Source organism: Globicephala melas, chromosome 8, assembly GCF_963455315.2.
Source record: "Globicephala melas chromosome 8, mGloMel1.2, whole genome shotgun sequence".
NCBI lineage: Eukaryota > Metazoa > Chordata > Mammalia > Artiodactyla > Delphinidae > Globicephala > Globicephala melas.
The window spans coordinates 82,649,356-82,675,863 of NC_083321.1; the positions used below are offsets into that span (position 1 = coordinate 82,649,356).

At 38.0% G+C, this 26,508-nt stretch overlaps 1 protein-coding gene across 1 annotated transcript in view; it reads left to right on the forward strand.

The window, feature by feature from the left end:
• Nucleotides 1–18,096: 18,096 nt before the first annotated feature.
• Nucleotides 18,097–26,508, forward strand: part of GUCY1A2 (guanylate cyclase 1 soluble subunit alpha 2) — a 434,531-nt gene continuing 426,119 nt past the window's right edge. The window contains exon 1 of the mRNA XM_030836049.2: nucleotides 18,097–18,825. Coding sequence (XP_030691909.1) covers nucleotides 18,541–18,825 — 285 coding nt within the window. The 5' untranslated portion in view covers nucleotides 18,097–18,540. The remainder of the gene's footprint in view (nucleotides 18,826–26,508) is intronic.

Here is a 26,508-nt window from a genome sequence, read left to right on the forward strand (position 1 = left end):
GGGGTTGTTTTCTTGATTTCACTTTCAGATTTTTCATCATTAGTGTATAGGAATGACAGAGATTTCTATGCATTAATTTTGTATCCTGCTACTTTACCAAATTCATTGATTAGCTCTAGTAGTTTTCTGGTAGCATCTTTAGGATTCTCTATGTATAGTATCATGTGATCTGCAGTGACAGCTTTACTTTTTCTTTTCCGATTTGGATTCCTCTTATTTCCTTTTCTTCTCTGATTTCTGCAGCTAAAACTTCCAAAGCTATGTTGAATAAGAGTGGTGAGACTGGGCAAGCTTGTCTTGTTCCTAATCTTAGTGGAAACGTTTTCAGTTTTTCACCATTGAGGATGATGTTGTCTGTGGGTTTGTCATATATGGCCTTTATTATGTTGAGGAAAGTTCCCTCCCTGCCTACTTTCTGGAGGGTTTTTATCATAAATCAGTGTTGAATTTTGTCAAAATCTTTCTCTGTATCTATTGAGATGATCATATGATTTTCCTCCTTCAAATTGTTAATATGGTTTATCACATTGATAGATTTGCATATATTGAAGAATCCTTGCATTCCTGGAATAAACCCCACTTGATCATGGTGTATGATCTTTTTAATGTGCTGTTGGATTCTGTTTGCTAGTATTTTGTTGAGGATTTTTGCATCTATGTTCATCAGTGATATTGGCCTGTAGTTTTCTTTCTTTGTGACATCCTTGTCTGGTTTTGGTATCAAGGTGATGGTGGCCTTGTAGAACGAATTTGGTAGTGTTCCTCCCTCTGCTATATTTTGGAAGAGTTTGAGAAGGATAGGTGTTAGCTCTTCTCTAAATGTTTGATAGAATCTACCTGTGAAGCCATCTGGTCCTGGGCTTTTGTTTGTTGGAAGAATTTTAATCACAGTTCCAATTTCAGTGCTTGTAATTGGTCTGTTCATATTTTCTATTTCTTCCTGATTCAGTCTTGGCAGGTTGTGCATTTCTAAGAATTTGTCCATTTCTTCCAGGTTGTCCATTTTATTGGCATCGAGTTGCTTGTAGTAACCTCTCATGATCTGTTGTATTTCTGCAGTGTCAGTTTTTACTTCTCCTTTTTCATTACTAATTCTATTGATTTGAGTCTTCTCCCTTTTTTTCTTAATGAGTCTGGCTAATGGTTTATCTATTTTGTTTATCTTCTCAAAGAACTAGCTTTTAGTTTTATTGATCTTTGCTATCGTTTCCTTCATTTCTTTTTCATTTATTTCTGATTTGATTTTTATGATTTCTTTCCTTCTGCTAACTTTGGGGGTTTTTTGTTCTTCTTTCTCAAATTGCTTTAGGTGCAATATTAGGTTGTTTATTCGAGATGTTGCCTGTTTCTTAAGGTGGGCTTTTATTGCTATAAACTTCCCTCTTAGAACTGCTTTTGTTGCATCCCATAGGTTTTGGGTCATCGTGTCTCCATTGTCATTTGTTTCTAGATATTTTTTTATTTCTTCTTTGATTTCTTCAGGAATCACTTCGTTATTACGTAGTGTATTGTTTAGCCTCCATGTGTTTGTATTTTTACAGATCTTTTCCTGTAATTGATACCTCATCTCATAGTGTTTTGGTCGGCAAAGATACGTGATACTATTTCAATTTTCTTAAATTTACGAAGGCAAGATTTGTGACCCAAGTTATGATCTATCCTGGAGAATGCTCCAAGAGCACTTGAGAAAAATGTGTATTTTGTTGTTTTTGGATGGAGTGTCCTATAAATATCAACTAAGTCCATCTTGTTTAATGTATCATTTAAAGCTTGTGTTTCCTTATTTATTTTCATTTTGGATGATCTGTCCATTGGTGAAAGTGGGGTGTTAAAGTCCCCTATTATAGTTGTGTTACTGTTGATTTCCCCTTTTATGGATGTCACCATTTGCCTTATGTATTGATGTGCTCCTATGTTGGGTGCATAAATATTTACAATTGTTATATCTTCTTCTTGGATCGATCCCTTTATCATTATGTAGTGTTCTTCTTTGTCTCTTCTAATAGTCTTTATGTTACAGTCTATTTTGTCTGAAATGAGAATTGCTACTCCAGCTTTCTTTTGGTTTCCATTTGCATGGAATATCTTTTTCCATCCACTTACTTTTAGTCTCTATGTGTCTCTAGGTCTGAAGTGGGTCTCTTGTTGACAGCATATACATGGGTCTTGTTTTTGTATCCATTCAGCCAATCTGTGTCTTTTGGTGGAGGCATTTAGTCCATTTACATTCAACGTAATTATTGACATGTATATTCCTATTCCCATTTCTTAATTGTTTTGGGTTCATTATTGTAGGTCTTTTCCTTCTCTTGTGCTTATTTCTTAGAGAAGTTCCTTTAGCAATTGTTGTAAAGCTGGTTTGGTGGTGCTGAAGTCTCTCATCTTTTGCTTGTCTGTAAAGGTTTTAATTTCTCCATCAAATCTGAATGAGATCCTTGCTGGGTAGAGTAATCTTGGTTGCAGGTTTTTCTCCTTCATCACTTTAAATATGTCCTGCCAGTCCCTACTGGCTTGCAGAGTTTCTGCTGAAAGATCAGCTGTTAACCTTATGTGTGTTATTTGTTGTTTTTCTCTTGCTGCTTTTAATATATTTTCTTTGTATTTAATTTTTGACAGTTTGATTAATATGTATCTTGGCATATTTCTCCTTGGATTTATCATGTATGCGACTCTCTGTGCTTCCTGGACTTGATTAACTATTTTCTTTCCCATATTAGGGAAGTTTGCAACTATAATCTCTTCAAATATCTTCTCAGTCCCTTTCTTTTTCCCTTCTTCTTCTGGGACCCCTATAATTCGAATGTTGGTGTGTTTAATGTTGTCCCAGAGGTCTCTGAGATGGTCCTCAGTTCTTTTCATTCTTTTATCTTTATTCTGCTCTGCAGTAGTTATTTCCACTACTTTATCTTTCCGGTCACTTATCCGTTCTTCTGCCTCAGTTATTCTGCTATTGATCCCATCTAGAGTATTTTTAATTTCATTTATTGTTTTGTTCATCGTTGTTTGTTTCATCTTTAGTTCTTCTAGGTCCTTGTTAAATGTTTCTTACATTTTTTCCATTCTATTTCGAAGATTTTGGATCATCTTTACTATCATTATTCTGAATTCTTTTTCAGGTAGACTGGCTATTTCCTATTCATTTGTTAGGTATGGTGGGTTTTTACCTTGCTCCTTCATCTGCTGTGTGTTTTTCTGTCTTCTCATTTTGCTTATCTTACTGTGTTTGGGGTCTCCTTTTTGCAGGCTGCAGGTTCATAGTTCCCGTTGTTTTTGGTGTCTGTCCCCAGTGGCTAAGTTTGGTTCAGTGGGTTGTGTAGGTTTCCTGGTCGAGGGGACCAGTGCCTGTGTTCCGGTGGATGAGGCTGGATCTTGTCTTTCTGCTGGGCAAGTCCACGTCTGGTGGTGTGTTTTGAGGTGTCTGTGGACTTATTATGACATTAGGCAGCCTCTCTGCTAATGGGTGGAGTTGTGTTCTTGTCTTGCTAGTTGTTTGGCATAGGATGTCTAGCACTGTAGCTTGCTGGTCGTTGAGTGAAGCTGGGTGCTGGTGTTGAGATGGAGATCTCTGGGAGATTTTTGCCGTTTGATATTATGTGGAGCTGGGAGGTCTGTTGTGGACCAATGTCCTGAAGTTGGCTCTCCCACCTCAGAGGCACAGCACTGACTTTTGGCTGCAGTACCAAGAGCCTTTCATCCACATGGCTCCGAATAAAAGAGAGAAAAATTAGAAAGAATTAGTAGAAGTAGAAAGAAAGAAAGATAGAAAGTAAGAAAGAAAGAAAGGAGGGAGGGAGGAAGGAAGGAAGGAAATAAAGAAAGAAGATAAAGTAAAATAAAATATAGTAAGGTAAAATATAATAAAGTTATTAAAATAAAAAAATAATTATTAATAAAAAAATTAAAAACAAAAACAGATGGATAGAGCCCTAGGACAAATGGTGGAAGCAAAACTATACAGCATAAATCTTGCTCTCAAAGCCCACCTCCTCAGTTTCGGATGATCCATTTTCTATTCATGTATTCCACAGATGCAGGGTACATCAAGTTGATTGTGGAGTTTTAATCTGCTTCTTCTGAGGCTGCTGGGAGAGATTTCCCTTTCTCTTCTTTGTTCTCACAGCTCCCTGGGGCTCAGCTTTGGATTTGGCCCCGCCTCTGCGTGTAGGTTACCGGAGGGCGTCAGTTGTTCGCTCAGACAGGACGGAGTTAAAGGAGCTGCTGATTCGGCGGTTCTGGCTCACTCAGGCCGGGGGGAGGGAGGGGCACGGAGTGTGGGGCGAGCCTGCGGTGGCAGAGGCCAGCGTGACGTTGAACCAGCCTGAGGTGTGCCATGCGTTCTCCTGGGGAAGTTGTCCCTGGATCCTGGGACCCTGGCAGTGGCAGGCTGGACAGGCTCCCCGGAAGGGGGGTGTGGATGGTAACCTGTGCTCGCACACAGGCTTCTTGTTGGCGGCAGCAGCAGCCTTAGCATCTCATGCCCATCTCTGGGGTCCGTGCTTTTAGCCGCGGCTCGGGCCTGTCTCTGGAGCTCCTTTAAGCAGCGCTGTTAATCCCCTCTCCCCGCGCACCAGGAAACAAAGAGGGAAGAAAAAGTCTCTTGCCTCTTCAGCAGGTCCAGACTTTTTCCCGGACTCCCTCCCAGCTAGCCGTGGTGCACTAACCCCTGCAGGCTGTGTTCACGCCGCCAACCCCAGTCCTCTCCCGGTGCTCTGACCGAAGTCCGAGCCTCAGCTCGCAGCCCCGCCCACCCCGGCAGGTGAGCAGACAAGGCTCTCGGGCTGGTGAGTGCCGGTCGGCCCTGATCCTCTGTGCGAGGATCTCTCCGCTTTGCCCCCCGCACCCCTGTGGCTGCGCTCTCCTCCACGGCTCCGAAGCTTCCCCCTCCGCCACCTGCAGTCTCTGCCCGCGAAGGGGCTTCCTAGTATGTGGAAACCTTTCCTCCTTCACAGCTCCCTCCCACTGGTGCAGGTCCCGTCCCTATCCTTTTGTCTCTGTTTTTTCTTTTTTCTTTTGCCCTACTGAGGTGCGTGGGGACTTTCTTGCCTTTTGGGAGGTCTGAGGTCTTCTGCCAGCATTCAGTAGGTGTTCTGTAGGAGTTGTCCCACGTGTAGATGTATTTCTGGTGCATCTGTGGGGAGGAAGGTGATCTCCGTGTCTTACTCTTCTGCCATCTTCCCGGAACTGCTATCTCTTTTTTTAAGCTTCCATATTGACTATTTTTTCTTTGCTTAATAAATCCTGATATTCTCATCACTTAAAAAAAAACCCAGAGAATAAAGTTATAAAGAAAATCGTACATATATACCCAAAGCTATTTTCCACTTTCCTTCAACTATCAATCTAGCTGATTAAACCAGACTACAGTCCCCTGATCTTGCTCCAGTACTTTTTGCTTTACTCCAGTGATGTTTACTAGTATTGATATTTTCAAGGCATTTATCTCATTTTCTTTCATGGTTAAGTTTGGGTATCTGAAGGTCTTACTTCTTACCAATTTTTTGTTGTTGTTGCAGTTGTCTTAATGTCTCTTTCTATGCATCTGTCTATAATGTAGGGCTTTGTTATTTTTTTTTCCTCTTCTACATGTTCTTATTTTGCACATGTTCAAAATCTGCTGCTATTCTATAGTATTTGACTGGATACCCAGGAACTTTATTTTTTATTATCACAATTGATATTTATATTTTATATTTATATCTCCATATAAAATAGGGGTAAAATGTAAAATAATCAGTACTTGATATCTCCATTTCCTCCTTTTCATTTTGCTCAATTCATTGAAAACTAGTTTCTAAGTCTTTGCTGAAATTGTTCTAAGCTTCCCAAAAACTTCTTATTGCTAAATCTAGTGAATATTGTCCATTTTAAATGGTTTTTAGTAGACTATTCTACCATGTTTACCTATTTAGTCCTCCATTCTTAAAATTCTTTGACATAAAAGTCTCCTAATTCTTCCCAGTCCTTGTCTGCCCTTTCTCTTTCTCCTCTAAGAGCTGTCCTTAGAATTTGGTGCTGCTCAAGTATTTTTGCCTGTTTTCATTTTCACTATATTTTCTCTGTGCATTGGTTTCCTATTGCTGATATAACAAATTACCACAAACTTAGTGGCTTAAAACAACACAAATTTATTCTCTTACAGTTCTGGAGGTCAGAGTCCAAAATCAGTTTCACTGGAGTAAAATCAAATTGCCACAAGGGCTGGTTCCTTCTGGAGATTCTGAGAATACATTTCTTATCTTTTCCAGCTTCTAGTGGCAACCTGTATTCTTTGGCTTGTGGCCTCTTTATCCATCTTCAGAGTACATCACTCAAATCTATGATTGTGTTATAACTTCACCTCTTTCTCTAACTCTGGTTCCTCCTGCATTCTTCTTTTAAGGACCCTGTGATTACATTGGGTCTACCCAGATAATCCAAGATAATCTCCCCATCTCAAATTCCTTATCTTATTCACATCTACAAATTATTTTTTTACCATATATGGTAACATATAAATTCCAGGGATTAAGGTGTAGAGATCTTTGGGGGGGGGGTCATTGTTCAGCCTCATTATACTCTTATTCTTCTCCTTTATTCTTATGGTTTTGATGAATTCCTAAATGCTGATGGTTTCCACATCTGCATCTCTTACTTAGCTTTCTCTCCTGTATTCAAGATCCATATATCTAACTTCTTACTAGATATTTTCATCTGGATCTATTTCAATTTAAATTATAAGATATAGACCTTATCACTTTCACCAAACCATTTCCTCTTCTTGTGTTCTCAATATCATTTGATAGTCTCCAAAACTGAAATATGGGGCCATTCTTATATCTCACTCCTCTCTCAGTTCCCATATTAAATCTGTTACCAAGCCCTGCTAACTTAACTTGTATATACTTGTCTGAAGTGTCCCCTCTAATTAATCTTTATTCCAGCTATCAGTTTCCTCATTTGCAAAATGGGATGATATTGTATAATTCTTGTAAGCATTGTTATACCAGCTTTACAGATAAAGAAATTGAAGCATAGGGAGATCAGGGCCTTGTGCAAAGTTACGTAGAAGAGTTGGGATTTACACACAGCATCCAGCTGCTTCTACAGCTCTAGTTAAATCCCTCATACCTTTTTTTGGGTTACTCAGACAGCCTCCTAACTGTTTTCCTCTTTTAAGAGTTTTGGCTCTTCAAGATTTTTCTTTACATAGTCACGTGATCTTTCTAATATGCAAACATGACTCCTCCATGAAATATCTCTGTGATTTGGGACCTGTCTTGCTTTATTCTGCTGAGCCTTGCTTTAACTCCAAACTTTAGCAATTCTGAACTCCTCGTGTTTCTTGGTGCATATCTGTTGTTTCTCAATTTTGTGCCTTTACTTACTCTAGCTAATCCGCTGCCTAGAATACCTTATCCTTAACTCCTCGGTCTTCAAAGTTCTATTTATTTTTAAAACTCAGCTTAGGCATCTTTACCTCCAAGAAGACATTTTAAAGCTTCCCTTTTTCTAAGTTTGTATTTGATGTCTCTCTGTACCCTATATGTATCTCTATTATTAAACTTACCATTTAAAAATCTGTATCAGTTTGTGTGGTTTTTTCCCCCAAGGTATTTTTTTAAACTCTATTGCTGGTCCTTGAAGAAAAAGACTATGTTTTATGCTCCTTTCTCTTCACAATACCTATTACTGTGATTGCACAAAATACTACTGAATAAATGCTTTTTGGTTAAAGGAATGAATTAATGTATATATGTTTGTTCTATTATTTTTCTTAATAAAACCGGACATGCTTTTTGTTTTCGGCATGAAGCCATTGTCTCTAAGTCTTTAGATAATAATCATAGCAGAGGTAATTACCATGCTGAAGAAAAGCAAACTAATTCCATCTGTGATATGGATTCTTGTTTTAATAAGCAATTGCTTTACACAAAATAACAAAAATAAAATAAATCATCAAATAATGTCTAATAGAAAGAAGAATGCTTTCATTACCCTTAAGAAAGCATTTTCTAGTTTTTCCTCTTCAGTATAAATAAATGAAGGGATAAAGAAGAGAAAATGTAAAAAACTTTTATCTATACAATTTAAACTTCTCATAGCTAATGATAGATGTGAAATCTTTCCTTGTTTGTATATGCATTCATTCAAGTATGAAAGTACCAATAACTTGTTCCAAATGGTCAATTTACTCAACAGAAATATATCTGTTTTGTATTTTAGGAACCAGGTACCAATAACTTGGGGGAAAAGATTTTTTTTATTTGTGAAAAGAATGTATAGCTTTGTTTTAGAACATTGGAACTTGCCGCAAGTTGATAGACTATCAATTTGTTATTGATTGCTGTATTCCAATGAATTTGAGTGACAGTCAAGTTTTGGCAATGTTCATGTTTACTTAATTCCCAAGTATATGAAAGATATCATAGTCTATTTTATACATTTAACCTATTTTTTAGTGATTAATATTGGTCTTTAAAAAATCTAGTCATATTGCCCAGAAATTGTATTATGTCATTTGAATATAGTAATAAGGTATTGGGTTTTTTGCTAATGGAAAACTACCAACAAAAAGCAAACAGCAAAAAGCAAAGATGTGCATTTTTGAAATAGGACATCAAAGAGAGCATGGAACAGCTGAGGAAAAAATTCTGTTAAAATAATTGGAAATCAAGAACACTGATAATCTATGACCTCATCAGCCTGGAGACAATTAATTTTATTATGGTTTGTTAAATAACCTCCTGAAAATACAAGCATCATGCAAACTAAGAGAAATGAAGGAGCAAATGAGAAGAACTATGGATTGAGAGTAAGTTGAGTATTTTCCTTTGGTGACTTTAATGCCACTTTGATTTCAAAATACTTTAGTTATCTTTAAAAAAATATTAGAACTATTTAATTGTTATATTTGAATGGGACATTTGTATTTATACTCTTATCAAATTATTTGAAGAATTTTTTGAGGTACTCTTAAAGTTGAAAATTGTGTCCACTACCTCATAAAAATGTACAGTGAGTATGGGAAATTTTGGAGATGACGATTTCAAAACCATTTTTCATTTGTTTTCTCATACACAATTAGTAAGAACTTTCAGTTGTGCTATCTCTAAACAAAGATCCCATTCGTTAAAATTTTCATTCTTCATGTTGTATTCAGTTGGCAAACTTGTCTTGTATGCTTCAGTATCATTCCAGCCTGTTCATTTCAAATACTGCATCCTCATTCCTGTTGAACAGTCTTTGTTCTAGTATTACATTTATTTCTGAACACATGATATCTCCCCTGAATATCCTACAGCCATCTCTCTCTCTTTTTCTAATCTCTCCCTTGGCCTTAATATCTCCTGGACCTAGCTGACAATGTTTTCAAAGCCTATATTTGCTCTGGTCCACTAACTAACAAGAAATTCCTGAAGGCCAATCTTCTCAATTTTCATGGATAAACTTTCTCTTTCAGTTGTTGGAAGCAAAGGTAGCAAATTAAAATCCTTCTCTGATAGAAAAAGGAAATGTATTAGATTGAATGTAAGAGCACAATATATTTGGTATGAGTCAAGGTGAGATGATTTTTTCTTGACCAATCTGTTTTAGATTCTTCTTCACTGAGTCAACAAAGTGACTGTCTTAGGGCACAAAATGAAGAATTTAGGGGTCTTTTTGTTAAGTACAAGACACACCACTGGTCCAAACACAGAGTGGCATTTATTTTAAACTTCAATTTTAAAAAGTTTCTATAGAAGATATCTTTCCTCCTACCAGTTTAATGACTAATATGCTTTGAAAATTGGCCATTTTAGACAATAGGAAGCAGAAATAGGGAGGTGATATATTTTACTGACTTGGATTATATTCTTGGAAAATATCATAAGCATATAATATATAGCAAGTGTGCCCCCAATTTGAATGATAGAGAAAATGTGTGTGTGTGTGTGTGTGTGTGTGTGTGTGTGTGTGTGTGTGTGTAGAGGAGGAAATCATGAAGAGGCCATATACCTTAGTTTTAATGGTATGGAACAGATTTATTGGACAACTGAGGCAGTCTGCCCTGCTGGTTTATGTTCTTGGGAATAATAGACTGTATAGATGAATTTTATCTAGGTAGATTTTCTTGACCTATATAACACTCTCTTCAAGTCACTTGCCAGGTCAAAAAATTAAAATAATTTTTTTCAATGCCTGCCAGAGAAAGTCCATTGTAAAGCCTTGTTCAATCTGGTCTTTATTTTCTTATTCTACTTCTCATGATTCCTCTGTATTTATTCTCTGATCCAGTTTGGATGCCATACACAGTGTTTCCAAACACAAGTTACTCTCTCCTCCATGTCCAATTCATTCATATTAATCTATTCAAATTTTACCCATTCTTCAAAGGCCAATTCAAGTCCGAGTCCCTTCATAAGAAATAGAGTTCACCTTTATTTTTCTTTTAAAATATTATAACTTGTTTTCCATATGACATCTAATCTGGTTCTGTATTGTATGGTCATTTATTTTTTGATGTTATTTAAATTTTCCTAAGGCTTATTAGAGTGTAAATTTTCCAAAAGTAGGAATAATACCTTTATAATATCTGCTGTGCTTGGTTTAATACTAAACTTTTAGTTACTCAAATATGTGTTGTAATGAATGGATATAGATTAATTAACTTAGCCATGGTGGTCATGTGTAATTGGATTAATGCAAATCTATTCTTACTACCCGAGAAAACAACTCAAATGATATTCTTTACAAATAATGAGCTAGACATTTTTTTTTTCCCTCCCAAAGGATTGTCGGTTTTAGGTACAGTCTTCTACAGTAGAACTATGGAATGAGATTTTGCCATGCTAAGAGCTCTACCTGTAATTAACTACGTGCCATTGGACCATGGACAGTTCCCTTAATCTTGGATGTCTTTGTTTCTCCATCAACAAAATGCAATGAAGTGCCTTCTTTCCTTTGCTATACAGTAGAAGTTATAGGGAATAATGAACTTTACCTTTGTCTTTCCTGTTCTTTTCAAACAAAGAATAGTTATCAAGATTTCAGGGTCAGCTTTTGTTTGTTTGGTTTTGGTTTTGGTTTTTTTGGCCTCACCGTGTGGCTTGCAGGATCTTAGCTCCCTGAACAGAGATTGAACCTGTGACCCCTGCAGTGGAAGCACCGAGTCCTAACCACTAGACCACCAGGGAATTCCCCAAGGTCAGTTTATAAAAGAAACAAATATTTTAAAATCTTTAAAAATTTTGCGTGAAATAATATTGATTTCTATACTCTCAGCAAATACAACCCTTGGTAAAAAGATTATATGTATAAGAAATATCAAAAGCAAATATTTTATGTGTCTTTTCAAATTATTTTGTTTCTTATTATGTATTCAAAGCTTAGTTGATAGATGATTAATGAGTTAAAACATTATACAGATTTAAATTATAGAATAACGTACTACACATAAATTACACGTCAGGTAGTATTCTGTACACAAATTTATTATAACAGAAAATGACATTAAAATGCATAATTTTCATTTCACATTTGCAAGCTCTTATTGTCTATTTACTCAGAGTCTGTAATAAAAATAAAAGACTTGAGAACTTTGGAATAGCTGAACAACCAAAGTTGTAGTTTCCAAACTGTGCACTAAGACTGTGCCTGGGACAATGTAATGAATGCACAGGAGTGAAGAGGGACATTTTAAAATTTTGAGGGAAACAAAGAAAAATTTAATATCTTTTGAAAACTGAAAAAACTGTTAGCTTGAGGTAGTTTATGTTTTAACAGTTGATTGTGCTACATTGTTTCAGTCAATTCATACACTTGCAAAGCTAGGTTTATTGAAGTTCCTGTTCAGTATGGAACAGGAAATGATGTGGCAATGTTCAATCTCATCTCAAGGTTTGAGAAACTGTATAGTGCCCAACTGCAAAATAATTAATTAAATAACTACAATTATTTAAGAATCAAATTTTAAAATTCACTTTATAGATAGATGTATTTTGAAATGCTACTAAGTTGTTAGGACATAAATCCTTATTAAATTGTTTGGGTACAACTACCTTATACACTGAATTGTTAAGTATTTCTTTTGGTTTAGGGTGCTGTTAAAAATTACTTAGAAAACCTAAAAACCAAGAAAATTTGGATCTTCTCTGAGATAGAAGTGCCAAGACATTGGATTGGACAAAGATAGGTCCAGCTTATGTCTACATAATCTTGAGGGAAACACAGTCATTTGTGAGGTCTTGGTGCAGAGGCTTTGGTATGACTGTCTATGCTGTTACATGCTGTTTATCTGGAAACAAGAATTCCTCTACTTAGGTGACCATAATAAGGCCCCACGTGAATTAGAAAAATGGAATATTTTTATTTTAGTTCACTGTTGTGGTACAGATGCCTGTCCATTTTTGTATACCAAAAGAGGAATTAATGCTCATATTGCTCATTAAAAGGAGAACTGTCAGAAATGAGTAAACATGTTTTATTTTAAAATTTCATGTCTTTTGGTGGAGAAATATTTTAGAATTATTTTAACACTAACTTTATTTTTAGGCTTGAACTAATCTATTCATTAGTGAGGTCAGTCAATCCAATATCCACTCTGAAATGCTTTCCAGAAATGATTGTCACATAAGTGAGTGTAAATTGTGATTTGTTTCTTAATTTTAAACAGAAAATTTTTTCCTATTAATTACTTTAAGGGATGTAAGTACATTGCCATTTAATCATTATCAGTAATATTTTACTAATGTTTATTTTATATCTAGTGACAAGGGCATAACATTTCATTCTTAGCGTTAATGCTTTTAAGAATTCTAGTATTTATATTAAAATTGGATTAAAATAGATTCATTAATTTAAAATAATGATTACATAACAGATTGCATACTTATGACAAATTGAACATATTTAAGTAAATGTCTATTAACATTAACAAGGTTATATAAAGACACTCATTGATAATTCATACTGATTATTGTTAGCTGTCAAGCTTAATAAGTTGCAGACAGGAAGATATGATTCCTTTCTATAATATAATAAAGCAGACAGAAGAATTAGGTTATGAAAAGACAGAGGGATGGTGAACATCTAACCAAATAAAATTGAGTTGAAATTTTTCTTTTTTATCCATTTAATTCTGTGGACCATGTTCATGGCAGTTTCATATAAGGAGAAGATCTTAGACAGTTAAAGAAGGTATTTGCAGAGCAATTGCATTCTCAGAAAGGATGTGATAGGGAGGGAAAAGAGGAACTGACCTTATAATATGTGAAGGGAAATTTTTCTAGGCACAGGACATATCTGGAAAGAAAATGAGTAACTCCACAAATAGAAAAATATTTATAAAAACTTGGGGATTGATGATACTCTGAAGATTTTACTCAACCTTTTTAATTTAGAGATGAGGGGTCTGTAACCCAGAGTGGTTAAGCAACTTCCTTTTGGGTCATTTGGCTAGTTATTAGCAGAACAGCTACTAGAAAGTAGAGCTTCTGCACAGATCAGTGCTTTTCCATGACATTATGTTCCAGGGAATAATTCCAATGTGTAATATTTATTTGTAATGCAATAAACCACTTACATTGTGATTTTAATTCATCAGATTTGTTTTTCTCTGTGTTTTTAGGACATTTGAGGTCAATTACAAGAGGAAGGCAGGAAACAGCGTTCAATGGAAGTACATAGGCTTATGAGTCAGGACTGGAATTCTGACTAATATTTATCAGTTCCATGACCTTGAGGAAAATATTTAAACTATGTGCAAAATTTTCATATTTGTAAAACTGGGAAAATACTTCTTATTTTGGCATTGTAAAGATTAAATGAAGCAACAGGTAAAAAGACCCTGGTCCATAGTAGGTTCTCAACAAATGTTAATTCATCTTTACTTAAATAGATTTGGAAGGCAAATGTTTGGAAATAATTTGAAAGGCAGAAGGTTTGGGTACAATGTGGAAAGAAGTATTTAGGAAAATTATTAAAAGCTACACAGAGGACCACATTGAAACACTTAGCACAAAATATTGCTCTTATTAGATATGTAAGAACAATTCTGTGATTTCTAAAAATATGTAGAGAAAGACACAATAATCTTCCAATATAGTTTGCGCTTAGTACCTGAAAAAGAATCCCAACTTAAATAAAGGTTGTGGAGAGCTAATGATTCTGAAGACAAAAAGGCTGGAGATTGTAGGAGACATTGACTTACAGGGTCTCTCCTCAGAGGAGGATAAACTTCTGCAGTGCATGATTGAGAGTACAAAGCCATTTAAAGCCACTTAAGGAGGAGAGTGTTGTCTGTCTGAGGCACCAATAGACAATGATTACTTTCCCTTTTTCTTTCTTTCTTGGATATGGTGGCATCAAAATGAGGCAGCCATCCCACTTATAACTCATAAGTATCTTTTTGGTACAAATCTACTAAGTGTTGCATTGACTTTATTTCCTCCCCTCCACCCTTCTTCTTGTTTTAAGCAAGAAGTACTTCTTGATGGTGTTATGATGAAATATAACCATAGGATGGTGGGTTGCACTGTCTTCCATGTATCCGTTTATATATGAACAAAGCAGATGGTTCTCCTCATTTTGATATTTTCCTTAATATTTAGTTTTACTTATAAAATTATGCCAGACTATGACACATGATATCTCTGTTCTTATTTGTTCACAATCTTTCACTGAGAAAGTATGTTTGACCTCTTATAAAAAAGAGATTATGAGAAAGTGGGAGAGGTAGACAGATCTCATTCAGGGAACATGTACATAGATAGGGTTAACCTGCAGGTGTGGAGTGTATGTGTGTGTGTAATTTTCTAAGTTAGGGATACAGAAAAACTTGTCCTAGTTGAGAATTCACCAGCTACTATATTTCTTTGAAGAACTTGCTTTAATATCACATGTACAGTTCCTGTGGGTTACCAGATTTATGTAAAGATTGACTACAGGGAGTGAGTTCCTCTGTCTTCTGATATCAAGCAAAAGCTCTGTTCCATGGGACACTTATGCAGATAGATGTTGCAGGTTTTCTTGCCCAAGACTTGGATGAAAAGAAATTAGGAAAGAGTTTGAAGTTCTGAAGTGCAAAGAATCTGGGGAGTAAGGACTGATGGCAATTCTTTTTTGAACTTGACAGAGGTGATTTTTCTTTACTTCTCTGGACAGAGTGAAAATCAAATTAAATGAGGCAATGTAAGTGAAAGGAGTTTATAAAATAGCAAAGCTGTATATGAAGGTAAGATATACACAGCATTTTTTTTTATGATTAAAGGGGAAATAGTCACCATCTAAATTAAGATGAGGAATTTTCTTTCTTAAAGAGTCCTTCCCAATGCTTGATCAATTTGAAGTGAGGCCTCAAATGCTCTCACTGACTTCACAAACAAAGGAAGTACATCCCTGCATTTTCCTTTTCCAATAGGAGACTGCACTTTAAGGAATTTATTGAAACACAATGTATCCAGCAGGACCAGATTTGTGGGCATGAGTCTATGCAAGTTTTTTTTCCTAAAATCAGAGCACAAATCTTTCATTTTCAGCGGACTATACTTTTCCTAGAGTATCTGGATTCCTTTTACTAGCTCTAAGGCTTTAAATTTTTTGTTTCATGGAGCATAGGTTATGCTCTCTTCTAAAGATGTTAATTCAAATATAGAACACAGCATTCTTTGTACTGAGAACTTCTGAACCTTGCTCCTTTACAGAAATACAAAGAAAACTCTTTAAAGTAATGCAGATGATACACTGTCTATATCTAGGCCTCCATTTATAGTTTAAAAATCAGTGGGAAAATCATGATCAAGTTACGCAGAAAATTGTAAGACCACTTCATCTGGCTATATCCTATAAAGAGTCTGATTCAAATCGTTCACACAAAGCAAAAATGTCCCATAGGTTCAGAATTCTTTCTGGCAATAAACTGCCAGTGTAAACAGGAAGACCACTGGGCCTCTTGTAAGTTTTGGAAACAAATGATACTCATTGCTTTGCACTCAGTCATTTTGATTTTGAGACGAGTTTGAATGAATTTTGGTTTTAAGTTCAATGCAAAGGTTATTTGCCATTATCAAAAAAGAACTTTTGTGTTGAGTGTGTGCCGCAGTAGTTATTAAAAGGATGCGAAGGGCATAGGCTATTTGGTATCCTGAATAGAAGCTCTAAAATTGTGTGACTCTAAAGAACTTGACAGTTATATCATTATTACTAAAGGAGAGAACTAAAAATTCCAGTTTATTATGCTATGATTGATACTACACAAGAAGAATATTAAACAGTTTTCCCAATGTTGGAATAATGTAATTTGCAAAAAAAATTTTTAGGAAAAAAAAAAGGCCAGTGAAACCTTTTAGCAGAATTGATGACTATCCTTTCTGATAAATAATATAATTTGTGTCTAATTTCCAGTGGAAACACTGGAATAGAATGTATAGAATTAAGTGGAACACTGTATAGAATTTATAGAATTCTATACAGTGGAACACTGTATAGAATTAAGTGAAGTAATGGGGAAATCAACGGTAGATACACCACAAAATCAAAACAATAATAATTACAAATATCAACTATTATTATTATCTTTAAAAAGAGGCCTGAATTTCCTCTGCTAAGAGGAGAAACTATGCAGTTAGCAATTTACTCAGCAGGCTGAGAAAGAGTATATATGTGTATTTGAAGGGGAGTATGTGAGTGATAATATACACTTTTCATATCTTTTAACACCTATTTCAAATCTGATATTAAGGCATATCTCTGAAGCAATTTGAGTGCATTTTTCCAAAATGTAAATGGAATCTTCAAACAGCATTTATATTTATTTGGGTCCTCATAAACAATTGGGAAGATTTAGAGTTAAAAGCAAGTTGGTGTCGTGGTACAGCAAAGGTTTTTTGCTTTGTCTGTTAAATTTAAAATAAATACAATCCAGAAACCTATCTTCCTTTACCTTAGAAGAACCTTTAAAAGAAAAACTGATTTTGCTTCTGTCTCTCTGAGGAACTAAAGCTCTGAACTTTTCTTTCCGGAGAAGGGGTGGGGAGCCTTCTCATCTGCTTTGCTGCAGGGGTATCACAGCCAGGGACCCTTATTTGCCTCCATCTCAATGTCAGAACAAATCCGAGGCTTTCCTGGAGCTAAAGCAAGCGCGGTGGGGAGAGGCACTAAGAGCGGCTGTTGGTATGCCAAGAGGCAAGCTTTGGAATGAAGCAGTTCCACCGCAAACTTGCGAGGCTGTTCTTGGGCTTTGAAAAGCCTTTCTTCCACTCCCCTTAGCTTTCCGAGCAGCGTTTGTAGCCTAGTGCAAACAGATCGCATATTTGGTGCAAAGAGCCGGGAGAATGAAGGACAGGGGATCACTTCCCGGGTCCTAGGTAGTGGAGTCTGCAGAGGAACTGTCTCTGGGTCTGCAACGCCTGCAAACGCGGCTGCAGGTGGCAAGCGGAGCTGTCCAGCACCAGTGCAGAGGCGGCGGGAGCCAGGACCCCGGCGCGCCCAGGCCGGCTGATGTTCAGCAACAGGGCTCTCCCCTGAAGAGACGCTGTCCTCATTCACTGCCTTCAGGCTCTGGGCTCGCTACGAGCCCACGCAGCCTCGACCAAGGCGGAGAACACTCGTCCTCACAAGCTGCTCCAGCAGGATGGGTGCCAACATGTTGACCCTTCCTTTCCCTTGTAAGCGACTCCTCCGGAATGGGCGGACTGGAATGCGCGGCCTTTCCCCTTGGCCTCAGAAATTCCTAAATAAACTCGGAGGGGAAGGTCAATTATGGACCCTAAACCCCCGCTTCAACTCTCTGAGGCTTCCCCGAGGTGGCTCCAGAGGGTGGTCTTCCGTCCCCGGCCCCGCGCCCCTCTCCCTTCCAGCGCCCACCAAGGCCAGTCTGCTCCTCAGCTGCCTCTTCCGTGGACGAGGGGTAGGGCATTTGGATTTGGGGCCCTTTGGTCTGATCCATGTCAACGTGCGCTCCTCGGAGGAGGAGGGGACGGTGGGAGCTGGGGTGGCGCTCAGAGGACGGCGACGAAGTGCCCTTGTTGCTCCTGAAACGTGGTGACAAGCCAGGCAGACTCCCAATGAGTATGATGGCGACACATGATGCGGGCAGAGAGAGAGACCACGGAGGAGGGGGTGCTTAAAGGGAGAAGGAAGTAGGCGGGCAGCAATGGGAGAGAGGCGGGAGGAGAAGGGCGGGAGGAGCTAGGGGAAGGGGGGCGAGATAGGCGCGCAGGCGGCAGAAGCCTTTGCCTCCGCGACCGTGCGGGCCACAGCTTCCCCGCCCTGCTCCCGGTCGCACACTCTCAGCCTCCCCGCGAACGGCAGGCCGGCCACAGCGAAGCGCCGAGGCGGGCGCTGAGGTGGCGTCGCGCTAGCAGCAGCAGAGGCGGCAGCCACCGCCAAACGCGGGCCCCGGGTGCCGCGGCGCCCCAAGTTCCCGCCATGAGCAGTCGGCTCTGGAGGCTCCGCGGCTCTGGGGACTCACTCCCAGCCGAGCACGGCAGCAGCGCCCAGGGGCCCCAACGCTCCTAACGCCGCCGCCGCCGCCACCCGCGTCCCCCCCGCCGCCGCTTCGGCCGCCGCAGAGCCGCCAGCAGCATGTCTCGAAGGAAGATTTCGTCGGAGTCCTTCAGCTCCCTGGGCTCCGACTACCTGGAGACGAGCCCCGAGGAGGAGGGGGAGTGCCCCTTGTCTAGGCTCTGCTGGAACGGCAGCCGGAGCCCGCCCGGGCCGCCCGAGCCCAGCGCGGCGGCCGCCGCCGGCCCGACCCCGGCGGCCGCCGCCCCCACCGCCGCCACGGCTGGGGCCAGGAGAGCGCAGCGCCGGAGGCGGGTCAACCTGGACTCTCTGGGAGAGAGCATCAGCCGCCTGACGGCGCCCTCGGTGAGCGGGGAGAGGAAGGAGGGCCGCTGCGCAGGAGAGAGGAAGGGGATCGGGCAAGTTGGCGCCACGCTAGCCCGGGCGTGTGCGAAAAGCCCCGCCGCTGGGGGGCGGCCGGGCCTTGCTACGCCCGGCCTACGGTTCCCAAAGGCCGGGGCAAGACCCGCACCTTGGGCTCTGGTGGAGGGGGGCACTGGAGTACGGGAAAGGAGGAAGACTTCACTCCTCCGGGGTCTCCTGATTCAGAGGTCTGTCTGCCCACCTCCAGCCTTGAACTCTCCTTCGTCGCGGTCACCCTGACGGCCCTAGGTCCTCCTTCATGCCCACCTGTTTTCTTTCCCCCCGACTTTCCCAGGCACTGTGTTCCGCAGTTCCCATTTCTATGTCTTTCATCTCTGGTCTCCAGTATCCCAAAGGAACTCCTACTCCCTTTCAGGAAACTCTTCCTCTCTTTTCCCACACTCTCTTGCTCTTAGCATGACCTTCTCTGACATCTTTGAATTCTGCAGGCTAACTGCATTCTGTGTTGCATTCCTTTCTTCAAATCTTTGGAAACTGGTTGTCAGATACTTTTTTGAGTTGTCTTCTGATGAAGAAACCTCTTATCTCTTGTTTTCTCACCACTTCATATACTTTTTTTCTTAGTCACTAGGCATTTATTGGCTCAACCTTCTTCTGTGAGTAACCCTGGTGTCTCTCTCTTATTTCTTACACCCCTACCTCATCCTTCACTCTCTTTTCCCTGGATTCTTTAGTGCTTTCTCCCTCATTTTTTCATGGTTTCCTTTTATTAGGCCCTTCATAATTATCTGTTGAATGAATAAATGCCTTCCTAGCTCTCTCTAAACTTGTGCTCATTTAGGGATGTCTGTATCAGCAGTTGCAGGTATACTCCAGACTCCCCCTGGTTCCAGGCATCTTTCCAGAGCACTTCTGCCTCATTCCTGCTCAGGCATTTCAGCTACTCTTGACTTTTACTCTTTGCAGTAATGCCAGACCTCTGTTTTAGTCTTTGACTGTGTAAGCTCTGTTTTGAAGGAATTCACTCCATTGCACACAGAATCCTAAAGAGACTCAGTGTCAAACCACCATCCACCCTTTATTCTCACCTTGATAGGTTACAAAGGCTTCAACTATTGACAGCACTTTTACCTACCCATCTCTGAGACTTTTACTTCTTTAAAGTTTCCAAAATGAATTGGAGCATTGATCTTGTTTGCCTACTCTTGAGTCTCCCTTTTGAAAGTACTTATAGTTTATGGTAGGACAGACCTGAGAAAGAATGGGATCCAGAGAGACTGGGAACTGGTACCAGGCAATCCTACAAATATCCTGTGGCCATTGCATTAATGGAGTATGACCTTTTAGCAATGAAACTACCCTTCGGTCATCTTCCTTTTTTTGTGCATTTCCCCTTCAATTTACCTTTAGCCACTTCTTTCATTGATAACCTAGGAAACAAAACTCAGAATGGGTTAGCTACTGTTTGCTATTCTTAATGCAGATATTTACCAGGAAGCATAATCTTAGGAACTATTTGATGTTGCAAATTGTTGAACATAAGCCTTTATAAAAGGAGTCCAGGAATCCTGTGCATCTGTAGTTTTATGTCAGTACCCAAAGCAACATTTGTGCAATATACTAATTCTTCAGTATAACAGATTCATATCTAATATGATTTTACTAAAGATAATTATTAGTTTTTTGTGGGAATTGTTTTTATAATCCTGGAGTTTTCTTTTTGCCTAAGAATCAGAATTTACAAATTTCTAAAAAATTTTTTGGCACTGCCTCTAGTAATGCCACTTTAACATAAGACTATTCTCAGCAACTTATGTGAGAAGTAGATAAAATAAACTGAGCTCAAGTATTTACTGCCAAAATAAGAGGTAGGAAATAGTCTCTGATTTTTACCTTTTATAAAGGTAAAATTTGAATGACTTTGACTCTTTGCTGGATAAAAAGCATGTAATCAGATAATGGTGTACAGGATAAGAAGTTTGAAATTGAAAATAATTGCGATAATCAAAAATATGCAACAGCTGTATGTACTTTCCATGCCATAATTCTTTTCTGTTTCTTTTTTTAAATTTTATTTATTTATTTGGTTGTGCCAGGTCTTAGTTGCAGCAGGCAGCCTCCTTAGTTGTGGCATGCAAACTCTCAGTTGTGACATGAATGTGGGATCTAGTTCCCTGACCAGGGATTGATCCCAGGCCCCCTGCATTGGGAACGTGGAGTCTTATCCACTGCACCACCAGGGAAGTCCCCTTTTCTATTTTGAAAAAGGTCTTTCAGCTGTTATGCTGAAAACATACATGTGAATATAGTGTAAACAATTCCAACTTCATAAGGCATGTATAAACAAATTCTCATTGGCTAACCATCATGTCACCAATAGAATTGGTAACACAAGGAAAACAGAGAGTATATTTCAAAGCAGCGGCTTATTTCTGTGTTCTCCACCCCCATTTTCTTTTGTTTGGCAAGCTAGAACACTACTTCAAAAAGTTCCAGTAGATTCGTTCTCCTACACTGTCAGCATTCTAAACTTCTCTGAAAACACTTATGTGCTATCTAATGTCCTTTCATTAGAGCTAAACAACTTAAAACAAACAAACAAAACCCCAAAAACCTCTGAGAACAGCCATTACCAGAGCATTCTTAGATGGAAATTTCTAGTTGTTTTGAGTGTTGCAAACCTTCTTGCATTGCTGTGGAAACTCCTGTGTTCTTAGTGGTCTCTTCGTGGAATATTGTCTCAATCACTGGAGATTTATTTGTTTTTTATTCAGGATAATTTGCAAGTAGGGAAATGGAAGTGAATTTAATAAATACTAGGATATTGCCAAATAATTCAGCTAGTAATTTGATCAATGTTTTTTGATATTTTTTTGTTTTTTGATATTTTAAGAGTTACTTTTAGGTGCATTGATGTTGGCTATAAAGATTATAATACTTTCATACTATTTTAATAATAAAAGTAAATTGAATTAATAAAATTGAAAAAATTCTGGAATTCAGGATACCACGTTCTCATTCATTGTGCCTTGGACAACTAAATACTTGTATATAATTGTGCATATTACTTTTACTGTCTAGGATCCTACTCATCTGTAAGTTACTATATTTAAGGTCCCTTCCTGTTCTGATAGTCTACGAAGACATATTTTATTGTCAAGCTTTCAATAAACTGTCACAATGGCATATGAAATAAAAAGCAAGGACCTATTACTATGAGTTTTTAAACTGAGGAAAGTAAATTACTTTTTTAAGTAAGGGCATCAAAGTACTATTTATTCCACCTAGTTGTTAAAAAATATTTGAGCATCTGCAATGTAGCAAGTATTGTGCAAAGCACTGGTGATACAAATGCCAAACAAAACTTTCCTGTTTTTTGACCTCATGGAACTTCTTTAATTATAGACTTTATTCTAAGGAAACTGTATTGAGGTAAAATATAAGAACTCCAATTGTTGAAGAGATGTCTAGGGGAAGTTTTATTTATCATCCACTTTGGTTAGTTTTGTTCACTATGAATATCTGGGGTGCAGCCATAAAAATAAAAATAATCCTAAAGACCTGGCTGAAGATGCATATATCACTTATTACATTATTTATTTTGAAATAATTTACTTGGGAACACATATGGAAAAACAGTTGGGTATTTTACATCAAGGGTGAATTTAGGGTCTCATTTATTTCCATTTTATGTTTATAAATGAGAGTTGCTTAGACCCCTCTCACTTTGACATTGGTTTTGGGTTTGCTAATGTCAGTCTGTCAGTGGAGATATTCTAGGAGACCAACCCAGGGGCAAGGCTTTCCTAGGTTTCTTGTCAGAGAACTACTAGCTGTTATAACATTACAGATGGCTTTGAAGACCTCAGAAGCTATAGAGAGCAGAATGGCAGGGAGAAAAGTAACAGAACTGGAAGGATGGCATATAAAGGGAGGAAAGCTACTTACATAGGGAATAGTCCAAGAAACAAAGAACGGTGAGGAAAAAAAAAGGAAGGGAAGCTTGAATTCAAGTAGCAAATTCCAAAAACTCTTCCATTATTTTTGGAAAGGAAATTGTATTGATACATGCCTATGAAAAAGTGAAAGGACATAAAAAATACATATTTAGCCTCTCCTAGTATTAAATAAAATTAACTTTCTGATGTGTAAAGCCTTAAATAAAACCTTAGAAATTGTGAGTGTAACTAACATGTAAATAATGAAAAATATATAACATATAGTTTTGAGATTAGATATTTGATAAATTTATGTGTTTTAATTGAAGTTTTAAACATTTGGGGCTCAATATGGGTAATAAAGTTCTTAGCAATAGATTCATTAAAATTAAAAATCAAACAAAATGTATTCTAGTAGTTCAGTGTTTTCACTTTTCTAGAAATTAGATACTATCATCTGAAATCAGAATTTAATGGCCATCTTTTGCTTTTTTCCACCTCATCCCTAGTCATCAGAAACAACACGGAAGAACTGAAAGAACAAAGATTTGAAGTTTGACAGAAAAATTGAATAACTCCCTGCTGAGCCCCTTGCTATATGTAAGGCCCTGGGAAAGCTAACTCCTTCCTTCTCAGAGCCTTAGTTTTCTATTTTGTGAAGTAGGAATAATGACTACCTTATAATTTGTTGTGAAAGAGGAGCAATATTCCTTGTAAAATTTCTTGAACTCAATAAATGACAGTTTCAAGTTGAGATCCATTAACTTCAATCAAATTTGAATGCCTCCAAATGATCTAAAATTTTTCATTTTTTCTCAATAATTTACTTGCTAGTAACCTTATTAAAAGAGTTCATAGGTTAACTGATGTCATGTACCTAAAAAAAATTGATAAGGAGTTAATTTTGTTGGCATTGTCCAGTCAATCCATTAAAAAAATTAAAACTTGACTCCCTTTTTGGCTCCCTGGCTATGCCTCATGTGTGTACATGAGTATTCGTAATCATTGCAGATTCAAACATTTCTATCAAACTGCTGAATGTTATGTGGCAGTATGAGTACCACAACTATAAATTCTATAAAAATACTAGAACATATATATTTGGTAGAATATGAGTATTTCACAACAAATTACTTTTAAGTTAGGAAAAACTTTAGGTGAAAGAGAAACTGCTTATTTCACTTGCCTGAGAATTTCAAGAGTTCCCCATCCATTGTGTTCAAACTAATTTGTACAAGTGTTCAAAGGTTTATGCTGTGAGATGCAAGAACCACCTAGAGGGGTGGGATAGGGAGTGTGGGAGGGAGGGAGACGCAAGAGGGAAGAGATATGGGGACATATGTATATGTATAATTGATTCACTTTGTTATAAAGCAGAAACTAACACACCATTGTAAAGCAATTATACTCCAATAGAGATGTTAAAAAAAAAAAGAAAAAAAAAAGAAGAAGTAGAGACACAGATGTAGAGAACAAATGTATGGATACCAAGGTGGAAAGGGGGGGTGGGGGGAATTGGGAGATTGAGATTGACATATAAACATTATTGATAGTACATATAAAATAGATAATTAATGAGAACCTACACTATAGCACACAGAGCTCTACTCGATGCTCTGTGGTGACCTAAATGGGAAGAAAATCCAAAAGAGAGGGGATGTATGTATATGTATAGCTGATTCACTTTGCTATACAGTACTATACTCCAGTAAAAATTATTTTAAAAATAAAAAAAAATTAAAAAATGAATTATGCAGCTAATGACTTTTACATTTTGTATACTGCACTCTATTCTTGTTTGGCTACAAGCTCAATTGTTAGCCCTTCATTTTAAAGATAAATTTTGACTATGGGAAATGACATCAGTGATTATTAGTCTGTAGGTAGAGGTGATGTGATTATATATTCCTTTTTAGTGTATAATTTATCTACCTTGAAGTTTTCTGAGATGTGTGGGAAGAGTACCTGAGGGCTATTATGTGTTTTTTTCCCTTCTATATCATCATTGCTGTTTTCATTCACTTTTGTTTTATCTTGTTGCCTCTGTCATAGGGAGCTGAAGGTAAAAGTTTAAAAACTTACATGTTTTATTGAATATGATAGTAAAATAAGTGGGTGATCTCTAGATATAGACATTGTTAACTGTGAATTTCACACACATCTAGGAAGAAAAAAAATTAAGTGGCATAAGTAGGGAGAATGTTTACAAGGGCTGACTAGGTTTTCTTTGCAGACCCTTATTTGATGCATGAACCAGTGATTAGGTCAAAATTCAAAGTTCTTCTATTTAATTTCTTACTCTAATCTTGGTACTCTTATGTTTATCTTGTATTTAGCATGGTACCTGATACTTAATGGATTTTCAATAAAATGCTCAGAATGAATGAATGGATATTCTTATTTAATTATCCAATTATATTATTTCTTTTTTTGTTTGATTTTTTTTCTGTGTTATATTTGGTTCAAACAAAATATTTAGATTTCATACCCAGCCTGTGAGAGATACTTTCAAGTATGCAAACCTGTTTGAATTTTACTTACACCTGCTATCTGAAGCAAAACTTCAGAATAAAGTTGTGTTAAAAAGAGAGCAGGGCTTCCCTGGTGGCGCAGTGGTTGAGAGTCCGCCTGCCGATGCAGGGGACACGGGTTCGTGCCCCGGTCCGCGAAGATCCCACATGGCGCGGAGCGGCTGGGCCCGTGAGCCGTGGCAGCTGAGCCTGCGCGTCCGGAGCCTGTGCTCCGCAACGGGAGAGGCCACAACAGTGAGAGGCCCGCGTACCGCAAAAAAAAAAAAAAAAAAAAAAAAAAAAGAGAGCAGATGGAAAAGTATTCTTCTGGAACTCCTTGAGTGGCCTATTTATATTTTAAGAAGTTAGGTAAATGTAACAACTCTCCTCCCATCTCCAGTATAAGTCTGCTTATATTTTCTGTACAGTTCTCTCTCAGGTGAGAAATGTTTGTCAGCAAGTGGGCTACTGTCGCCAAAAATGCACTGCTGGGAGATGGAATGAAAAATCTTGCTCCTCAAATATCACTTCAGGACAGGATCTGAATATCTAGAATTATGAGCATCTCATAAAGTTGAAAATTTCAGCTTAGAGTAATTTAGGAAGTAGGGGAGCTGGAAGTCTCTTTGAAGGCTGGAGATTTGTTGTGGCTGTTGTGGGGAACTGAGAAAGAGTGAGCATTCTTATAAATAGAACAGTGAGAAATCACTTCCTGTACAGGCTTTATTTGAGGCATGTTAAACAGTTCTTCATCTGAACTAGTGGTTATCAAACTTCAGTGAACATAAGAAATACCTAAAGGAAATCATTAGAATGTAGGTTCCTAGCATAGTTCACTGTGCTATACAGTAGGACCTTGTTATTTATCCATTCTATATATACTAGTTTGCATCTGCTAACCCCAAACTCCCCCTCCATCCCTCCCTCACCTTCCCTCCTCCTTGGTAACCACATGTCTGTTCTCTATGTCTGTGAGTCAGCTTCTGTTTTGTAGATAAGTTCCTCTGTGTCGTATTTTAGATTCCACATATAAGTGATATCATATGATATTTGTCTTTCTCTTTCTGACTTACTTCACTTAGTATGATAATCTCTAGGTCCATCCATGTTGTTGCAAACGACACTATTTCATTCCTTTTTATGGCCGAGTAGTATTCCATTGTATACATGTACCAAATCTTCTTTATATATTCATTTGCTGATGGACAGTTAGGTTG